Source organism: Atractosteus spatula, chromosome 14, assembly GCF_055471065.1.
Source record: "Atractosteus spatula isolate fAtrSpa1 chromosome 14, fAtrSpa1.hap1, whole genome shotgun sequence".
Taxonomy (NCBI): Eukaryota; Metazoa; Chordata; class Actinopteri; order Semionotiformes; family Lepisosteidae; genus Atractosteus; species Atractosteus spatula.
In genome coordinates, this window is record NC_142719.1 from 23,603,929 (window position 1) to 23,624,770 (window position 20,842).

The 20,842-nt window shown below is 38.3% G+C and overlaps 1 protein-coding gene across 3 annotated transcripts in view; it reads right to left on the reverse strand.

Moving 5' to 3' along the window:
- The window catches only part of LOC148820928 (transitional endoplasmic reticulum ATPase), a 32,343-nt gene extending 12,808 nt beyond the window's left edge, over nt 1-19,535 (reverse strand). For 2 of the 3 annotated variants that reach the window (XM_088932480.1, XM_088932478.1), the window contains exons 1-12: nt 19,368-19,535; nt 16,105-16,216; nt 11,447-11,619; nt 9,917-10,059; nt 8,957-9,087; nt 7,690-7,821; nt 6,953-7,055; nt 4,525-4,658; nt 4,054-4,189; nt 3,569-3,681; nt 2,792-2,956; nt 2,017-2,139 (exon numbers count right to left, since the gene is read on the reverse strand). In XM_088932480.1, coding sequence (XP_088788606.1) covers nt 2,017-2,139; nt 2,792-2,956; nt 3,569-3,681; nt 4,054-4,189; nt 4,525-4,658; nt 6,953-7,055; nt 7,690-7,821; nt 8,957-9,087; nt 9,917-10,059; nt 11,447-11,619; nt 16,105-16,216; nt 19,368-19,387 — 1,485 coding nt within the window. In that variant the 5' untranslated portion in view covers nt 19,388-19,535. The other variant, XM_088932479.1, reaches the window with a different exon arrangement.
- Nucleotides 19,536-20,842: the final 1,307 nt, after the last annotated feature.

Genomic DNA, 20,842 nt, shown 5'->3' on the forward strand with positions numbered 1-20,842 from the left:
AACAATTAAAAATAAACAATAAAAAGTACCATTTCAGTGAGAGGGGTGAGCCTGTTTAGTTGAGCAAAGCAGATGTGAATTCATTGGTCGAGCTTTGATACAATTCACAACAGAGTTTAACAGATTTTAAATCCTCAGGCATTTTCTTGACGGCCAAGGCCTCTTCATATCTGGAGCAACCTCTCTAATTCGTGCAATTACACTGCTGTGTCAGCTTGTCATCGCTCTAGCACCGTCTGTACGAACTCCGACGCATTTTATCCAGTCGATGCCAATCTCTTCGATAAATTCATTCAAAAGCTGAAATATGTGCTCTCCTGTAGTTCCTGTTGGTAGAGTCCTCATGGGACGTACCCTCAAGCTCATATCTAACGTAAACGAGCAATTTGGCCAAATCAGCGACATCTAGACTCATCTAATTGCAGTGAAAAGCATCTGCTAATCTTAACACACTCTGTCAGCGTACTTTTGACATCATCTGCCATATCAATAATTCTATGAGTGACTGTGTCTTTCGAAGGGGTTGATCTGTTTAGCAGCTTCATGCGAATGGGAGCAAAACACAGAGACACTCGGTGTATTTTTCTCAAATTAACCTAGAACAGTTCTTAAATATTTTTCTGTTATCTATCACACTTTCCTGTGCTCACAAGATTGCCAGTGTTCCAAAACCATGCACATTCTCCTACCTCCCTATTTGCTGAAGATAACTTTTTTTAAAAATACAATTGATCACTTACGTTCGTTGTACGCATTTCTATCCTTTTCTGTGCTTACAAGATTGGCAGTGTTCCAAAATCCCACACATTCTCCTACCTTCCTATTAACTGGAGATAACTTTTTTTAAATACAATTGGTCACTTACATTCGTAGCACGCATTCCTATAAAATGGTATAGAATTACATAGTAGATCTTGTGTCCACTAAAGTATTAGCGCGTGCTGCGTATTTGACGCATAAACAAATTTTATTAAAACAGAAAATATGGAAACCCGTCCCAATTTTTCAGTGCACACAACAAATTTCCAGGGTCATATGGTGTACTGCAGTGAAGGGGGTGGTTCAGAGATGAAGTCCGGGAACCCCGATATCTGGTAGAGCTTGTCTGAGGACGGAGAGCGACCCTGCATGCTGTCTCTGTCTCTGATGCAGACAGGTGTAGGAGGTGAGACAGCCAAGTGGTTGGTGCTGCAGACAGAAGTGCGTTCTTGGAGAGACGTATCATCATTGCTCTAGGGCAAGGAAAAACTATCGCTGCTGTAGCACACAGACTCTAAGATGGTCTCAGCACAGTTGCACCCTTCTCGTGCAGTAACTCGCAACTCACCCAGTCCTCATCTGTAGCCAGGGTGTCAAATGGGCTCTGGTTTGGGAATGACACAGGCTACTTGCAGTCTTCCTTTGTGTCCAATTCATTGGTCACTCCTATCAGCACAGGGACCCCAGAGCTCACAGAGCTACTGACACTGACACAGTCAGCACTGCTGGCTTTAGGCAGACTGCCTCTGCTTCTTCTGTGCTCTGTCAGCTGGGGCTCTTCAGTCTCAAGCATGTTGTGGAAGCCAAGTGGAGGTGCAGAAAGCTGAGATTCAGTTTCTGGTGTGGTTCTTTTGGTTGTAGAGGGCTGTTGCTGTGGAGCTGGTTGCTGTCTGGCAGTCTCTGTCTTGAGTGGTGAATCGCTGTCTGCAGTCTTTTGTGCAGTAAAACATTCTACTGTGGACTGTTCTAGCCCTGACACTTAATCATCCAAAGAAAACAAAGACTGGGATTTTTCAGTGTGACACCAATTGTTAGAAATGGGCACACGTGGTTAAAACAATATTTATACATACAACACACAAATTACGTACAGTATTTACAAACAGGGCAAAAAATCCCAAGAACCCGAATTCGCAACAATATATCAATATATCGTTTTTTTTTTAATCAGTTTAGGAACAGACAAAAGAATAATTTGTGAGACATTAGCCATATTAGTATTATGAATCCATAATAAGAGGAAGAATAATTGATTACCTGCACCAACTCCTGAAGCTCCCTTTTTACTTCATCCAATCCTCCGATATCCTCCCAGTTCACCTGGGGCACCTCCACCACTGTCTCCCGCAGAGCAGAAGGGTTACTTTGGCCAAGTGCCCACTGCCAGACAGAAAGCCAGAAGAACAAAATAAAATTCCTTAACAGGAACTGGGCCTTTAGTACAATGCAATGCGCTGTAACCCCTTTGATAAGAAGACAAACATGAGCAGAGAATAGTGGGACTGTGTTTCCAATCATTTCTCTTCAAGAAGTTCATTAATATAGTCCACTTGAATCATAACATAGCTATATTTTTTACATGCAACTCTTTTTAACCCTTTTATTACTGTCTGCCTGCATCTAATTTTTAAGAAGACACCATGTTCTTTTCTTGAACTGAAGCACTCATCCATGTTGTTGAAGCTTGTACCATGACTTCTATGAAGAAACAACTGCATGAGATCATTAGATTAATAAGTACCTAGCTACCAAATGGACTAGATACTGTAGGTCAAATGGTCTTCTTCCTTTTTTTGTTCTTAACTTGGAGTAGTTTTACTGTAAGTTTATTTTTTACACAATGTTCCATCAGTTTTTTTTAACTTTTTTTAGCGCTCAAATTTTCTGTGCTTTTATTTTATTGTTCTCCTCTGCACATTTGTCCTGGAAGACTCACTGGTTTCTGCAATCTGTATCAGTGGCTAGAGCCAAACTAAACATTCTAAAGCAGGTTTTCCCCGACCAAAGCTTTGACCCTCTGACATAAACATACCCTGAAGTCATCCATTGTGACAGCTAGTGAGTTAAGGACATCTGCATCGATTGTCTCATCTTCCAGGTCAATCAGAATCATTTTCTTCCGAATGGCCTGCAGAGCAGCTTCAGAGCAGAGTGCAGCTACATCGGCGCCCACATGCCCATGAGTCTCAGTGGCAATCTGTCATGACAAGGGTGAAAATGTAATAACACTACTCTTACCTGGGAGAGAGCATTGTCCACGAAAGTGTGGAGAGCCCACGTGTAGGTGAAGCAAGCAGGCAAACAAGCCGACAGTTAGGGTGAGTGAGCAGGGGTAAGCCAAGGAATCCAAAGGAAATTCTAGAAATGTAGTCCAAGCTCAAGCAAAGTTCATAACCAAGGAAACATGGGAACAAAGAACCAGGGAAACCCCAAGCAAGGTCAAAGTTTGCAAAGCCAAATTCGTAGAAAGGAAAACATAGAAACAAAACAAAAGGGAAATCCATGAACAAGGTCAAAGGAAAGCATGTTCAAAATACAAAAGCTCAAACAAGGTAGGCGTATTAATTAACTAGCTATGACTATTGGTCTAGCTGAGGCTCTAACAATTGCTGTGAAGATTCAAATGTGTTCTCCAGAGTCCGAGAGGAGCAAACATGACAGAAAATATGCAAAACTTAAATCATGTAATGAGCTAGTTTTATATTTGGCTGCTTGCTGATCACCCTAAAGGGTATGACCTTTTCTGTTATTTCTTTACAGCGTTTTGTATACAACACTCTGAGTCTTCCCCTGTGGCCTGTCTGCTCACCCTCTCCAAATCTACATCGTCAGACAGCTTCATATTCTTGGTGTGAATCTGCAGGATCTCTAGACGCCCGGTGGCATCCGGGATCCCAATGTCGATTTCCCTGTCAAATCGTCCTGAAGAAGGAACAAAAACAATAGTAGCCTAACTTTCACAAGATTAGAGAATGAAAAGATGTGTAAGTACCATTTGTAATCCAGCAACATTTGAAAACTTTTAAAGGGTATGAATACTTTTGCAAGACACTGTAACAGCCTCAGGATCATGTGTGGAAAGAATGTGATTCTGAAGATTCTGTGGTTCCTCTTGCTTTCTATCATGGTGATCTGTAAATAGGGTTGTTTGTTGATAATCGCAACGAAAAAACTATTTTTATATCTCAATGGAGCCTCTGTAATTTTAAAATGACTCATATCAAGCCAAGAAGACATAAAGGGTAGTGTAAAGCCAAGTTTATAAGTATTTCTGATTTTTTTTCTCACACCTACCAAATCTGCGCAGTGCTGGGTCCACACTGTTGGGCCTGTTTGTGGCTGCCATGACAACAACATGTGAACGCTGCTTGAGTCCATCCATTAAAGTGAGAAGCTGAGAAACAATTCGCCTTTCCACTTCCCCATGGGTCTGAAAAATTCAAACCCCAGATATGAACAGTCCACAGCACTCAGAACTGTAAAATTCCTCAACATGAGGTTACATTCAGAAACATACTACTTAATTTTTCACCTGTTTTGGAACCAAGTAATGTACAAGGTATCCTGAGGTATTGGTATTCTGAGGATGACCAAGGGTAACCTAATAGCTATGGCACTTGGAAAGCTGTACAGTACATTATTTTTCTAAATAATGTATTTTGTTGCCACTTGTTTTTTTATCTTAATTTTCATCATCATTAATTTCTGCTTTATGATTGAACATTTGTGTATAAAGGCCAATACTCCAGTCCAATCCAGCCCTACCTTCTCCCTCTTTGGTGCAATGGCATCCAGCTCATCGATAAAAATGATAGCTGGGGCATTCTTCTCTGCTTCCTCGAATGCCTTTCTGAGGTTGCTTTCTGACTCTCCTGCCAGCTTGCTCATGATTTCTGGGCCTGTGTGAATATTTTAGAATAAACACGCTTAGGAATATAAAAATGTTATATTTTTATAGAAACAGGCATTACTAAAATATTATATTTCTTTTAACATTGTGGTTTTGTCATCACATGTAGGATTCAGAGAACAAATTAATCAGCAGTCACCAAACTGTAAATTTCTGATAAAATGGTCATCAAGCCTGTATTCTGTGAACTATGCAATATGAGAAGCATTCTGGAAAACTGTCAATAGCCAAACTACATTTATAAAACCTGCCACAAAATCCAGGTCATCCTTAAAAAAGTGAAAAGGTTATAGATACTATTAATACTACTAAAGCATTATAGATACTATTAATACAATACAAGAGTCAGCAACCTATGGCAATTATTATTATTTTTCATGGCCTCTCCAATGAAAGTGGCATGTGTAAATAAAACTCTAATAAGCCATGAAGAAACTAGGTTAAAAATTATAAAAAATTATTTGACTGATTTTTCTGTGATTCTCTACAATATGCTACCCAATGAAAGCTCATTGGCATAGAAAAAACAATTAATTTGGTTTATTTAATGCATTATTTTTAGCAGGACTACCCTATTTTTTTCACATGGAAAGCTCACAATCCATGCCGCTGATAACATTTTACACATTTAAGTGGAAAGTCAAACATTTTGGATAAAATGGCAGTTGCTAAGAAAGCAAAGTTAGATGGTCACTCATTATAGCCTTTTTGGAGAGAAAAATATGAATTTGTTCAACATAAAGACCAAGCTGTTTGTGTTCTATATTGTACATCGAAACTGTACAATGAAAAATTGGTTGCAAAACTCATGTTTCTAGCCGACATCACCACACAAATGAAAAAACTCAATCTCTGTCTGCGGAGTGCAGATCAAACTGTGACAGTCATGGAAGGCATTTCTTGCAAAACTTGGTATTGGCATTAGAATTTTGTGTCAGATTTTAGGTTTTTTTTCAGTGTTTCAGTGAATGGGCATTGAGGATTTTGAAATACAGCTAATTGAATGGCAGTGCTCAGACTGATGGACCTCAAAGTTCCAGGATCTGCAAAAAATAATTAAGGCTACTGAAAGCAATCACATTTACTTTTTGAAGAAAGTGGTATTTCACTACTCTCAGCATTTGGATCAAAGCACCTCTGTGAACAGACATTTTCAAATATGAATACGTTTTTTTTCCCTATAGCCTATTTTCCCTCATAGCCAAGCAAAAAATAAATACTCAGAGGCTTGTAAGCTGTGTAAAGTGTCAAGCTATGAGCCTGAAATTGGACAATTCAGCACAGGAAAGCAAGGGCAAGGATAACACTAGATATGCATATAAATTTATTAATTTTAAATATTATTACTATACATTTTAATATTGCATATTGATAAACAAAATGTAAGTAGGGCTATTATTGACTTTATAAAATGTATCTGTGGCATGCATATTTTTAACAATAAGTGCATGAGGTAACTTGTAAAATGCCCCTCCTGAAAGCCTGCCGACCCCTGGTATAGTAGATAGTACATAAATAATTGCAGGGATCTCTATTCATTAGGACCACTGCTTTTCGTAACTGATATCAATGATCAAGATTGTGGTACAGCTAGAAAATAATTCACAGACAATACAAAAAGGAGGATTAGAAAATACTGTGGAATCTGTAAAGGAAATCCAAAGATATAGATCCAGATATAAAAAGATATTGCAGCTCTTTAAATCAGAAGAGCAACCAAATACATTCTTGGGCTCAGAAGATTGTCTTACAATGATAGGCTAGATGATTTGAACCTTTTTAGTCTTCAACAGAGCTTGAACAGAGAAGGCTGTGAGAGAAATTTAATGGAGTCTTTAAAATTCTTACATGCCATGACCTTTGTCAAAAACAATGGAATTTTTCAGAAGGAAAAGTGAAACAAACATATTGGACACAAGTGAAAATTATGCAAAAGTGCGTTCAAAACAGAGCAGGCAGCATGTCTTTAAACAAAAACTTGTGGGAGTCTGAAACAAGCTGCCCATCCATATTTTTGAACTCTAATACTGTAACTATTGAGCAAACAACAAGCTAGATGAGTTGAATAGCCTCCTCTCATTTATAACTATTCTTATGCAGTTATATGTAAATGCAATGTATATAATTGCTTGAAATAAGCCATTGCTGTGATTTAAAGGCATTTATACAGACCACATTTTGCAAATATGTAAATCACTACTGAAAGTTTAAATGTAAAAATGTGCTCATAAATAAATGTTCATGATAAGGCTGATGAGCAGTTCTGTTGGTTCAAAAACTTACCATTGATCAGAAAGAAGAATGCTCCTGTTTCATTGGCTACAGCCCGAGCCACAAGAGTTTTACCTGTCCCAGGTGGACCATACAGCAATATCCCCCGGGGGGGCTACAGACCAGAGAAAAACACATAATCTGAGACTCACATTTAGTGCTACTGCTGAATTGTGATGTCCTAATTGTCCAAGCATTATATTAGTGGCTGGAGCTTCAACATAATCTTCCATAAACCCTCTTTGAACCCTCTTTGAACATGTCCACTGGCACAAGCAGATTGCGAATCACTTGGAGAATCTTGATGTATCTTGATGAGTGAAGAATCTTCAATCTCTGAAGAGAATCATCACATCTCAACTCTTCTATGATCTAGCCAGAGATTGGCAGACTCTCCTTGATCATTTATTTTCTCAGAACTCCTTCATACAGAAGAATTGTACTGCTGTCCCCCAAATACTAACATCAATCTATCTATAAAAGGTATAATTTAAAGGGCAGTGCCACAAAATATGGGCATTGAAAACTCCAGATGTAATCCTGATTGTTTTTTAAATGGCCACTACACATACTGTATCACTCAAAACAGAATTTCAACAAGATTTTTATTCAGCTCCACCCATAATATGAATTGATTTGATTCATTGGTTATTGCCTGAGAAGTTATAACCAATAAGCTTCAAGGACCAATGATGCAAATCCTCTCATTTGTAGCCTTTCATTTGTAACAGTCACAAAGCATCACTCACCTTCACACCAATGGCTTTGAAGAGGGCTGGGTGTCGCAGAGGCAGCTCCACCATCTCTTTAATCTGGGCAAGCTGCTTCCTGCACCCACCAATATCGTCATAGCCAATATCGTTCAGGCTCTCCTCCTCATCCTGGTGGCCATGCAGAAAAGGCATGTAGTTCACTCATTAACTCCTTACTTTCTACTTCATTTTTTTGCACAGTTGTTTAAAAGACTATTTATTGAATTGCATTGTTTTAGGTATATTGTGTCTAAGCCACTGTCCCTTCTCTCTTCCTGTTAAGCACTGTGAGGTGCCCTGCAATAAAAGACACTATCAATATATAACTGATTGAAGTGTTACTACTACTATAGTGTTACCATAATTGATTGTAGTGTTCTCAGATACTACACTTTATGTTATTTCTCTTTCTAAAATGCACACTTAAAAGTACTTCCCATCAGACAGCATTTTACAAAACACAACTATGGGGAGTATTTCATTTTACAGGCTGGATATCAGATTGCATCAATAAACAATTCTAATGTTTCAGACCCTACCCTTTTAATTTTTCATAGGTCCTGTCAGGTTAAAAAACCCAATCACAGACTTGTATGTTTCACTCTATAATTCAAAATCAAAATCTATTTGGACTGACTTGACTACTGACTTGCGTCTAGAGGCTATTAATAGCTTGTATTTCCTATTATCAGATAATAAAATCACACTGTGTAATGTTTAGTTAATCAACTAGATAATTAGTGAAAGGATTATAATTTCACATTGTCAAATGGGTACGATGAATGGTATGTCTGGTCAGGCCCGAAAAGTGTAAGTTGGTGACTGGATTTTAGTAACTGTCTGAATGTATTTTTGTTGAGATGGTCTACAATATTAATGTCTGTACTTTTATAGTCCTTGTGAGTTCTTTAAATGTGTTTAGACCTCTTGGATTACCATTTTAGGGCCATACCCTGAAATACTACTATTAGTGTTATGTTTAGTATGTTTAGAGGCAGGCTTTTATAGCAACTTAAACTTGAATTTCCATTTGATACCCACAGATTAAAAAGCAGAGTGTGTCACTCACACAATTTTGAGAGGCTACTTAGTTTTGCTAACATGTGGCAGACACTAATCTAGTGCCATGAATACACTTGAATTTAATAATATTTTCAGGTGTCTAACTGTTGTAATAACTTGCAAATGTTATTTCTAGTTATTATTTCTGTTATTGCAGCTTCCTGGCTTTTGTTGCAGTATTTGTTTTCAATACCTTCCTTACCTCTCGCTTGATGGGCTCTCCCTCACAGTGAATGATGGTGTCTGGGGCCACAATGCAGTGAGGGGTGGGGTCAGTCTCTACAACTTTGAACTCCACTGCACGCATCCCCCCTCGGACCAGAAAAATGTCTCCTAGACAAGGAGCAACAACAGGATCAATCAAAGCATGACAGAGGCAGAAAAAGGATTTAAATTATGCCATGTCCACATAAAATATACAAATTCAATGCCTGCCTTGAAAATGAAATTATGAAGTCCTAAATGTACTTGGAACAGCATCTAACATTGTTCCTGAGACCATCAGAAGGGTAGTGTAGAGTTACATTATAAAATTGTATAATTGAGTGCAGTTTGTCAGAAGTTAAAATGGTGTGTCGCTAATCTGCAGTTTTGGTTTACTGTCCTATATCCCAAAATGTCAATAAATAGTGCTGTGTGTTTGGCATAAAGTCAATGTAAATGCTCAGAGCAGGTCCATCAATGATATCATAGACCACAGAAATGAATACATCTGTTTGCAATTTGTAATTCTAAGTATTAAAAACTGGACAACAGGCTTCTTTACTGGCCACTCAGAAGTAAGGCAGTTGCCCTAAATGCAGGTTAAGTTCCATTTAATATAAGTCACAAGTTTAAACCATGTTCAAGAAGGGGTGCACAATGGGGACTCTCCTTGAAACGGCATCTCCAGGGTCTTCCTGGTTGCCATGAAATCAGCAAGAGATGTGTGGCTTCTCCAGTTGGCACTAACTGTCCTTTTTAGGCACTGCTATGTGTTGAAGGGTTTTGTCATTGTGCAGGCTGGAGGAGCTTGCCTGCCCTACCTCATTCTCACTAGCAAACAAAGGAGTTATTGTTGTGAGCAACATGGTAGGATGCAGAAATAAATTCACTTATTAATACCAGCAGTGATGCACCAGAGCATTTGTGATCAAAATTAAATACAGAACACACAATCTACCTTTGTGAACAGGCCGGTATGCCTCTAGAAAATAAGGCTTCAGGAACACCTCAAAAAGATTCCCTGAAAGTCCCTCTATGGTCTCATCAATGGGCAACACATGAATCCTTTTTCCATATTTTACATCAGGACAGGCCTGTATACTGCAGAAAGACAGAAGAAAACAAAACATATTGCTTCAAAAAGGCACAGAAAGGCATGTTTTTATCTTTATTCTCTTTTTTGTAACTCTGTTTGCTTTCCATCAAGTTTCCTGGCCATCTTAACAAAAGGTAAGATCTCTGATTTTTTTAGCCCTGGACACATTCTAAACATAATTCAACTTTTTTAAGTCATGTTCACTAACATTAATGAATTACCACAAAGATAAAGACAATTTAGTGTCCACACTAATACCAATATCACACAAAAAATATAATTTACATTATTTAAAATGACAGATACTCCAGGTTTACGGCACTAATCAGAATGAAACCAATAGAAGGTACCATAAAAATACTTATTTATAATAAAAGCTGGAATGACACAATGTATTAAATAATGTGATGTATACGACAGTTATATCAAAATGCAATTAGAGATCCTATATTATATTATGGCAAATCATGAGTTTTAACAGTTTTGATCCTGAAGGCAATATAATCGAGGCTCCTCACTGGTGGCAGCCAAGACAAACATTTTTTGCAAGAAATTCAATTTTATACAGTCATTGGCTTGCTCACAAGCCGAAAGTAAAAATAAAACCAAAGGTCAGAATAAACTTCTCTCAGCACAAAAAGTACTTAATGAAGGAGATAAAAGGTTTTTTCTTGGCAACATTTTTCTACATGGAAAATTTTCAATGGCATTTATAATCACATTTGTTACTAGAATTTGAAACGGGTATTTCTAAGGCAACAATAAGAACCTAAAACAAAATCTTTAGCTGATTTAACTTAAAGAAAGGTATTTACAGTATGACAAAGAATCAGTCATTGGTTAGAGATGAGGTACAGTACCATTTACCCCAGCTCCTCAAAACTAGTGTAACAAATTGTTTTTTTGCTTACTTGCTAACCTGTTTTATGAAGGACGAAGTATACTAAAAATTGAATGGGGCATCTTTAAATAATATTTATATAAATATATGCTATATATATTTAAAATATACATGGTTTAATATAGCATAGACACAGTTATTATTTGCATGCTTTTCTACAGTATGTACATGAATAGATTTGTAGCATGAGCAACCACTGTTTTAACTTTATAATTAAACATGAAGCTCCAGTGCTTGAAATAAGATGACTTTATTTGAAGATGAAGGTCTGTGCCTGAAATACATTTTGGAAAAGGAACTTTGAAGCTAAAAGAAGTGTGACCACATGACACTCACTGATACTGCTCACTAGATGATGACTGAAGTGTGACCATGGGGCACTCACTGATACTGCGTACCTGAAGGTGATCGTAGTGGGACCAATGACATTCACTGATACCGATCACTTTACAATACCAAGTGGTCATGTGGCATTCGCTGATACTGCTTACCTGATTATGTCACCTAGCCGTACCCGCAGATTGTTCCTGGTGACGCGGTTCATGCGCACCCTTTCCTCAGCACAGGTGTCATCTGTCAGAACGATACACACTGTCTGTCTGCGTTTCTTTCCTTTCAGAAGGACTGTGTCACCACGGAACAGCTGGAGCTCCTCCATCTTACTCTGCAGTGACAAGCATTTAACAAAAAGATGTAAGGAGAGGAGCACAGCTTGTTTCTGTTTCCTGGCACTGCACCTTTAGGAATTTGTAATCTTGGAAAAGCAATCTTTCTTATCCTTGATAAAGGATACATTTAAAAGGAGAATGAGACTTGAATATGGATAAGGTTTTAAACAGTGAAAAAAAATCAGACTTTAAATGGTCTCATAAAAAAATATAAATCTAAAAAGACATTCAGAAATATTTCTATGTATATGAAACACACTCAAGAGAAATTACAGGTATTAACATAAAAGTGAGGATTTGAAATTTTATTAACCACTTATTATAATTGATACCTGAAAAAAAGATGAAGGACCCTATTTAGTAAATATAGACAGGTGTTGTCCTTGTTGTAAAAATAGGACCATTTGTGAACCACTCTGAATGCAAATCAAATGTGGCTTAGAAGTCTGTCCTCATAATTGGGCAAATGCACAACAATAGTGAAATAAGTAAAATAGCTAATCAAGGTACAGTGAGGGAGTAAGACTGCAACCAAAGGGGATTTTAAATTTCCTCCAAAAACACCCACAGGAAGCACAAGGATTTTCAAAACTATCTTTTGTTTTTGCTCATTAGAATGAATGGGAAATGAATAAATTCCACAACCTGCTTTACCTAACCTTTAATTAAATCTTGAGCTGCACACGATACATTTGGGTAGCTCATGCCTGCATGATATGGAACCTCTCAGCAGCGTAAAAGGCTGGTGCAGCAGAGGATCTCAGGCCTACATGGGAAATAGTGTGCACTCCTCATATTCTCCTTCCAGAACACACAAGCCGTCCATAGTAAGTAAAAATGTTGCATACATAGTGAGTCAGAAAGTTCAAGACAAACGTTCTAAATATTTGGGATCATCTCCTCCATTTTCTTTTTCTGGTCCCATAAACATTCAAAGTGTACTCCATTTCTCTTTCATTTGTCTTAAGAGATTTTTTTTCCATGTTAAATATTTTTTTATCTCCCTCATAGCTTACCTTTTCTGGTATTTCCAACTGTTCTTACAGTTTTACAATTCTTACAGTTTTTTATGTACATTGAAACATAAGTGCTTTCATCTATTGTGTTAGGGTGCTAGCACGAGACAATTGCAGATTTGTTCAATGACTGTGTGTAAATGATGACACCCCCCTAAAGTTATGACTGTGCCCAGTGGTAATACTAACTATCCAGATGGGTACTAAACCACATTTGCTTTACCACATCAGTGGACATAGCCTACTTCCCTACATGTACTGTATGTCTGATTTTGATATGATATAAGTAATTTGGGTTTGCATTGGAGCTCTGTAAACATTGCTAAAGAAGTAAAACTATAGAAATGTGACTCGGTTGTTTGAGTATACTTTAATTTTAGTAACTGAATATCAATAAACTACAGCATATCCTTCCACGTAAGACTGCAAACCACTTACATCACTGCTAACCTGACAATTGGTTAAAGGTAGGATGCACCTTGGATAACAGTCTGCTGCACAGCATGTTAATATATTGTTACAGCTGTAGTGTCAGGGATGTCGGGAGGGACAAACCGTGGAATGGCAGGAGAGCGAAAAAGACCCATATGCATAGCGGCGGAACGGGGGATTAACCCGGGTTCAGCAGTTCAGGAGTCGTATTGAAACCAATGCCCTCAGGCAGCGGACGTGGGGCAACCTGGTGCTAGGCAGGTCTCAGGACATACGAACGTCAATGTTGAGCAAAGGTGAATGAGTGACCCGGAAATATATAGCCCCAGAGAGAGAGACACCGGAAGGACAGCAAAGCACAGGAAACTAGGGACAGGACAGAGTAGGAGCACCCTCTGGCTGCAGAGGGCGTGACAGTACCACCCCCTTCATGGGCAGCTCCTGACACCCATACAAATAAGTGAGCTGCACAGCACTGGGGGGAAGAAAAACTTAGTTTTAACTGAAAGGAAACCTCCGGGAGTCCACGGCTGAGAGCTGCCCCCTCCTCCAGGGTGTAAACCTTTATTGGGTAGAGGAAGGGGGGGTCAGGAGAGCTCCAGAGACTTAAAACAAAAAAGACAAGTATACAAGCACAAAACACAACAAAGATAAACCTGGGAGACCAAGGAAACAAACCACAAAAAACAGATAGGAGCCAAAAGTTCCAAGACACACGGGACAGGGGGACCAGAGAGAGGGGGAAACCAGGAAGTGAAAAATCAAAACACCAAGCAAAAAAACAAGAATAAAAACACAAAAACCCGGGAAAAAATATCGCAGACTGGCTACTAGGCACGTTCACATTCTATCACTGATATCGGAGTGGACAACCCGAGGAAAGTCAGGCCGCAGCCTGCTCACAGGCACAGATGTCCGGAGTGATATCCAGCAATAAGAATGGAGGAACGGCAAAAAAGGCTCACCACCCTATCGCTGATATCGGAGTGGACAACCCGAGGAAAGCCAGGCACACAGCCCGCTCACAGGCACGGATGACCGGAGTGATATCCAGCGATGAGGATAGGCGGGCCATCTCAACATTCAATCACGGATGCCGGAATGACAACCCAAGGAAATCCAGGCCGCAGCCCGCTCACAGGCACAGGAGTCGGAAAAGGCATCCCGCGATTAGAATAGGAGAGCTGAGAGAAAAAAAAGCCAGAAAAAAAACTGCGGAAAAACAAAAGGCGCCGCTTGCGGGGTCACTAGGAGGCTCAGCATTCTGTCAGGGATGTCGGAAGGGACGAACTGTGGAATGGCAGGAGAGCGAAAAAGACCCTATGTGTGGCGGCGGAACGGGGGATTAACCCGGGCTCAGCAGTTCAGGAGTTGTATAGAAACCAATGCCCTCAGGCAGCGGACGTGGGGCAACCTGGTGCTAGACAGCTCTCAGGACATCCGAACGTCAATGCTGAGCGAAGGTGAATGAGTGACCTGGAAATATATAGCCCAAGAGAGAGAGAGACAACGGAAGGACAGGAAACTAGGGACAGGACAGAGTAGGAGCGCCCTCTGGCTGCAGAGGGTGTGACATTTAGATGACAGAAAAGTGTCTCTTAGATTTTAGATAAAGTTTGTGACACTTGAAAGAGTAAACACTTCTAACTTTAAAGGAGAGAGGATGTTTGCTGAGGTCTGGGGCTCCCTTGAACAATTGTAATACCTAGGGAAGTTGTGGATTAATGATAGGGCATGGAAAAGTACAGACACACACAATATAAGATCACAATATAGAGCTCAGAGAGGAGGACAGGAGGAGAAGAGAGAAAGAAGAAGAGGAGAAGCAGAGAGAGGAGTCCAGAGGAGTTAGGACTTGAAGCTTGTGCCAAGCGACTGCCCCTACTTCATGATCATCCAAATCAAACCTGACTGGATGGAACCTTGTTAGAGAGCATGCTTTTCTGTTATTTTTAGGGAACTTGGGTTTCCTGGGTAAAAGATACCTCAGTTAGAAACGTCTTTCCTGCTTTGGGTGCATTTTTAAGGATAGGGATATAGGCTCCCATTTATTTTGTGAAATCCGGTGTGCAGAGAGAGATTTAACTGCAGGGTGCATTGTTTTTAGTTTGAAGGTAGCTCATCTCTTGTGTGGCCTCTGTAGGCATATTAAGAGTTTAATGCTTATTAGCAGTCTGGAGTTTTCTGGGTGACCAGAATGTTAGGCCTCTGAAACGCCTTGTTTGTAAATACTGTACATAAAGTAACTTGTACGTTGTATGTTGTGTGTAGTGTAGTTTGTGTTTTGTCATTGTAATAAATATTTGTTTTAACCAAGTGTACCTGGATTTTTACTTCTCTCACCAAAACTGTGTCAGAGAATAAATTCCTGTGCCTCTAATTATACCAACCGCTCGGGTATATTGTTAGAAATGAATTACAAGTCGGAGGTTATGAATAATTATTTCACTGATTGACTAATCTGCTTGGTCAATTCCTGAATTTCACCAGTTTCGTTACCCTGCATTTGTAACAATATATTCAAGTAAATATTCAATAACAATGAATTAATTAAGCTTTACTTGTTCCATATACACACACATGTGCATATAGGGTGCAATTCAGAACTGCAATTCAAACTCTTCACAGAAGGTACACAAGCCCAAGCTTGAACAAAGGAACTAAGGGCTGTAAGGCCACTCTAAGTTTCCCCTTACATTTATTTTTTAATAAAAAGGTGCAACTACACCTTTATCAGAATAAACAGCTTACACAATGTTTCATTTCATTTTACAGTGATGGAAAATAAATATGTAATACTTCGTTTTTATATTTTACAGTACTTATTTAGTGTTGCATGAAATCAGTTACATGATATCCAGATGTTTTTGTGAGAGATGTTTGTTAACTGGGAAGATGTATGTTAACTGGGAAGTCTTAACAAGTGGACTTACAGACAAGTTGCCTTTGAAGGCTGATTCATTTTTGCAAGCTAAAGAAGACCTCTGAGCTGTTCCCATCTTTCATGTAAAACACATATCTTGCACACAGCACCTGTGACAGGCAGACAATGCTGTTGTCTTCATTTAGGGCTTCATCGACGATTAGCCGGTTGGGGCGATGCTTCTGTTTCAGGATGGCAGTGGAGTAATCTTCCCCCTTGGAACTGAGGAGACATTGCATTCACAGTGAAGATAATGGTACAGCCACAATTAAATTCTCACTAGATTGATGGTCATATAGGAAGAATAGGATTATAACACTTTTTTAAATGCATAGAGAAAAAAAAGATTTCAACAGATTCAACTTGCATGGCTAAGTAGATTGTTCTGCACCCCTACAACCCCATGGAAAACAAATGGTTATTTAGCAAACCCAAATTCTGTAAGAGCAGTCATCTCTTAAACAGCTGTAAGAACAAGAAGCAATTGCTGAGCAATGTCAAGGCAGCTTGCTTTTTATCTTTCAAAAATGGGTTTTATAGTGCTTTCAGAAAGTATTCACCACCCTTGCATTTTGATCACAATTTGCTAAAACCTTAGAACTTAATTAATTAATAGAAATTCATTTATATGGTATTTTTTGTCACTAATCTACACAAAGTGCTCGATACTATCAAAGTGAAACAAAGTTCTGGAAATGTTTAATATGTGATTTAAAATAAAATACTGAAATGTCTTGATATAAGAAGTATTCATGCTTTTTGCTATGAAATTTAAAATTAAGCTGAGGTACATCTCACTTCCTTGTTGACATGATTTCAGAAGAAATGCACCTGTCTTAATAAGGTCTCTCAATTGACAGTGCATGTTACATGTGACAAATGATTCTCTGGTCTAATGAAAAAAAATTGAACTTTCTGTTCTGAATGCAAAGTGCTATTTCTAGGGCACACCAAACACGGCTGCAGACACATGTAACACCACCTCTACCACGAAGCATAGTGGTGGCAGCATCATCTTATGGGCAGGGACTGGGACATTTTTCATGACAGCTGATACTGGCATACCCAAAAAGACTCAGAGTTATATATAAAAAAAAGAACACTCAGAGCAAAAATAAAATCTGCAAAAGATGCTGCTATAAAGTATTGACTCAGGGGGGTGAGTACTTAAGTAAACAAGATATTTATGTTTTTCATTTTTCATATGTTTTTTATACAATTAAAATATTTTTGCCTTTTAAAATTGTTACATATGTTGTGTGAATCAAAGGGAAAATGTGATTCATTAAATATTCTGTTTGTAACAACAATATTTGGAATTTTTCAGGGGGGATGAATACTTTCTGAAGGCAATGTATATCATTGCTACACACATAAGCTCAGTCACTGAGCCAGCCTCACATGCCTGTCACTTGTTTTTATAGAAGACATTACAAAAATTTGTTTTTCTTTCTTAACTGAATAAGTATAAAGGATCAACATATAACTCTTTTCTCCCATCTCAAAGGGTTAAAGAGACTCTGCCCATGACTCTCAGCTCCAGTTACTCCACATGACTTGAGCAGCCAAATATAGCTGACAGAAGAGGCCTGTTTACACTACTAAAAGATTACAGTCTAAGCTCAGTGTGCTTGCATTTTTGGAAAGCCTTTAATAAAAAGATGCCATTTCACAATTTCTGTCACACATGTTTTAGTGTTATCACGAATCTGAGAGGTCATTGCTGTGCTTTAAGATCCATTACATATATAAATTTCTAATTTTTTACAGATATAATATTTTCATTTATTTTTCATTCTGCAGTCTGAACTTCATACACAAAAATATTAACTTGGCTGCAGAAATGCATTAATAGTTATAAATCTGTCTTGCACAAAGCAAATCTAAGCTAAAAATACAGCATTATCTGAAAACACTTTCAATACTAATATTTATTATGGTCACCTTACTGTGTATTAACATAAACTTTGAATTATTTTGACATTGTCCAAAAACAGTTCATTTTTCTTTAAAAACATTAAGCCCTCTTAAAAACAGAATGTTTTATCGTTTGGGTTCCTTTACTTATAAATAAAACTACTGTGAAAAGAGTGCATGTCCTTCCTATTAAAACCAATCGAATAAAATCAAAATCAAATAAAAAAACTACAAAGGCAACAGTGCTGTCATAAAACTTGATTAAATCCTTCCTCTTTTCATTGCAATTGCAGTTACTTATTGTGATACAGAACATTTAATGTTAACCAGACGGTTCTGTAAAGAAATTCTCTAGTTCACTACCTTGGATCAATGTGCGATCAAATCATACACTTGTATGCTTAAAAATCCTATACAGTACATGGATATGCATTTAAAACTGAAAATGGGAGGCAATTTTTCATGCAAAGATTTGTAGGGCTATGGCATAAAGCTACCCAGCCGTTTTGTTGAAGCTGATACCATCAATTTCTTTGAGAAACAGTCAAACAAGATCTTTGGATCAGTATCAAACAGGCTAGATGAGTCGAATGGCGCACTCTTGTTTGCAGCTATTCTTAAACTCTCTTATACTGTTATAATCCATCAGGCGTATCTGATCGGAACATCTGTATACTGTATACACACCGCGTTGTACTGTGCCAGGACTACTATATTCATCATGGGGCAAAAAAAGGGTTAATGAAACAGTGCACATGAAACAACTCTTCAGCAGCTGCGTGTGTATCCAACTTTGGCGTTTTGTTGCTATGCAGTTCTTCTGTGGAAACTTTAAATGATTATATTGTTGTTACAACTGAAACGAATGAAGAATACCTACAGTAGTAAGGTGATGACGTCTGAATATCGGAACAATGTGTCCATATACAGTATATTATGTGCTCGATGAAAATGGACTCCAAGAGAGAATAATGTGGGAATAAGTTGATCAGCCCCGAGAATTACATAAAGGAGCTATTGAAATGACGTGGTATTAACGACTTAGTTTTTCTTTGTCAACAGCGTACTAAACCATTGTTATTAGCAATACTCTTGTGGGTAAAACTGAAATTCTGAAATACTACTTTTTCTTATTTTATATAATAGAAAATATCAGAAATTTCAAACCCGAATTGAAAGTCTTCATAATACGTAACCGAGTTTTTTTTACAAATACATTTTAATAAGAAAATAAACTATAAAAAGACAATTGCAAAACAAAACTATTATCAAATTTCCTGCCGATATAGTTTTAACTTCGTGTATAGTCTTTACAATTTATAGTTCTCAACCCCAAGTCTGGAGCAAGCGGTCATGCTAAAAAAAAAGTAGCGAAATAGGTCAGTAAACTTGCAGTAGCTAGCGCCCAACACGTATGAGACAACAGCACACAGATTTGAAAAATAAAAGTACTTACTCCCCTTCTGTCGCTGGCATGTCGGTATTTTTAGTGACTATTGGTAGGTCTAAATCTCCTTTTTATAATTTAATTATTATGTTTTTTTTATTGTGGTTGTTGTCTACGTTCTACGTGGTTGTTTAAACCCCCTATTGCTGGGTCTATATTTTCCAACATCAGCAGGCAGATGCTGGACTCGGTCCCAGAGCAGATCTCATGTCACTCCGTAGTCTGAGTCAGACGCAGATTTTTCCAGCACTCGCTGCACTAAACAGTCACAAAGGCAAATCGATCATCGCATTGTAACCCTGAAACAAAAATCAAGAATTATATATTCATGTGAACAAGTCCTCAAGTCCTTGTGAACGATCTTAACTCTTCTCTGCTGTTATTACTAGTACTGTCCTTACTGCATAAAGTTATACAGTAGATTTCCCATGTGCGCCGAAGCCGCTGATGAAAGTCATCTCTCTGCTCTGAAACCTCATTGCCGAACGCATTCCATCCATAGCACCACAAACTAGTAGCGAATATCGTAATTAATATGACGAAACACGACATACGGCATATCCAGAACGAATAATATACCGTTGTGTCTTGTTAAATACGTTTACATTTATTTCATGTGTCAACCTAATCGATCAAATTCAAGTCTGTTATTTGGTTATTTTTCCACTTGAAGACATACATTATATTTTTCTAAAACCACATACAGTATGTCCTTGTCATATACATGGCAAAACACGATAACTGGATAAATGTACACATGATTAGATGTTCTGTGTTCCTGTTCGAACGTTGTCGAATTTTATATAGGAATGTTCACAGATTCCTCTCTAACATATTGTCACATACTGTAAAGGGAGACCACTCAAACAAGAATTATTCAAGCTTCCTGTATGACTGCACCACCTAGCACTAATTATATAGGGTGCTAGGCTGCTTACTACCTTGCTTACAGGTTCTCTTAATTTCCCAGAAACACCAGTGCATCCATAGACAAGACAATTATTAAGGGAGGAGCATAGTTTACTACAACAATTTGTTACTGCCATAAATACTGAGGTAGGACAATTGCTGGGACAATTGTAATAAATACTGAAGTAGGACAATTGCTTTAGCAATGGGGATGGATTAATTAATGTGCATGGGGAGAATGTGTTATTGAGATTAATTACTGTGGCGTGGATCTATCATTTATCAGAGACAATGTTACAGGACTTCATATTTCCCTCATATTTGTATGGCTATACTACTCCTAAGTATAGTGTTTCAGACAGCCAAAAAATCAGCAATGTCTTCTTTTTAAAAGATGTTATGAGGCTGTGTGAGGCAGCACACAATAGGCGCACAGGTTCTAGGCAGGGCCTCGAACACAGACACACCCCACACACAAGTCCTTATACAGTGTCATACCAATGTCTTGGCGGTATTAAAACCTGAAATGTGAACATAGATATGATCCTGCCAGTGGACAGTCGACAGTGGTAGAT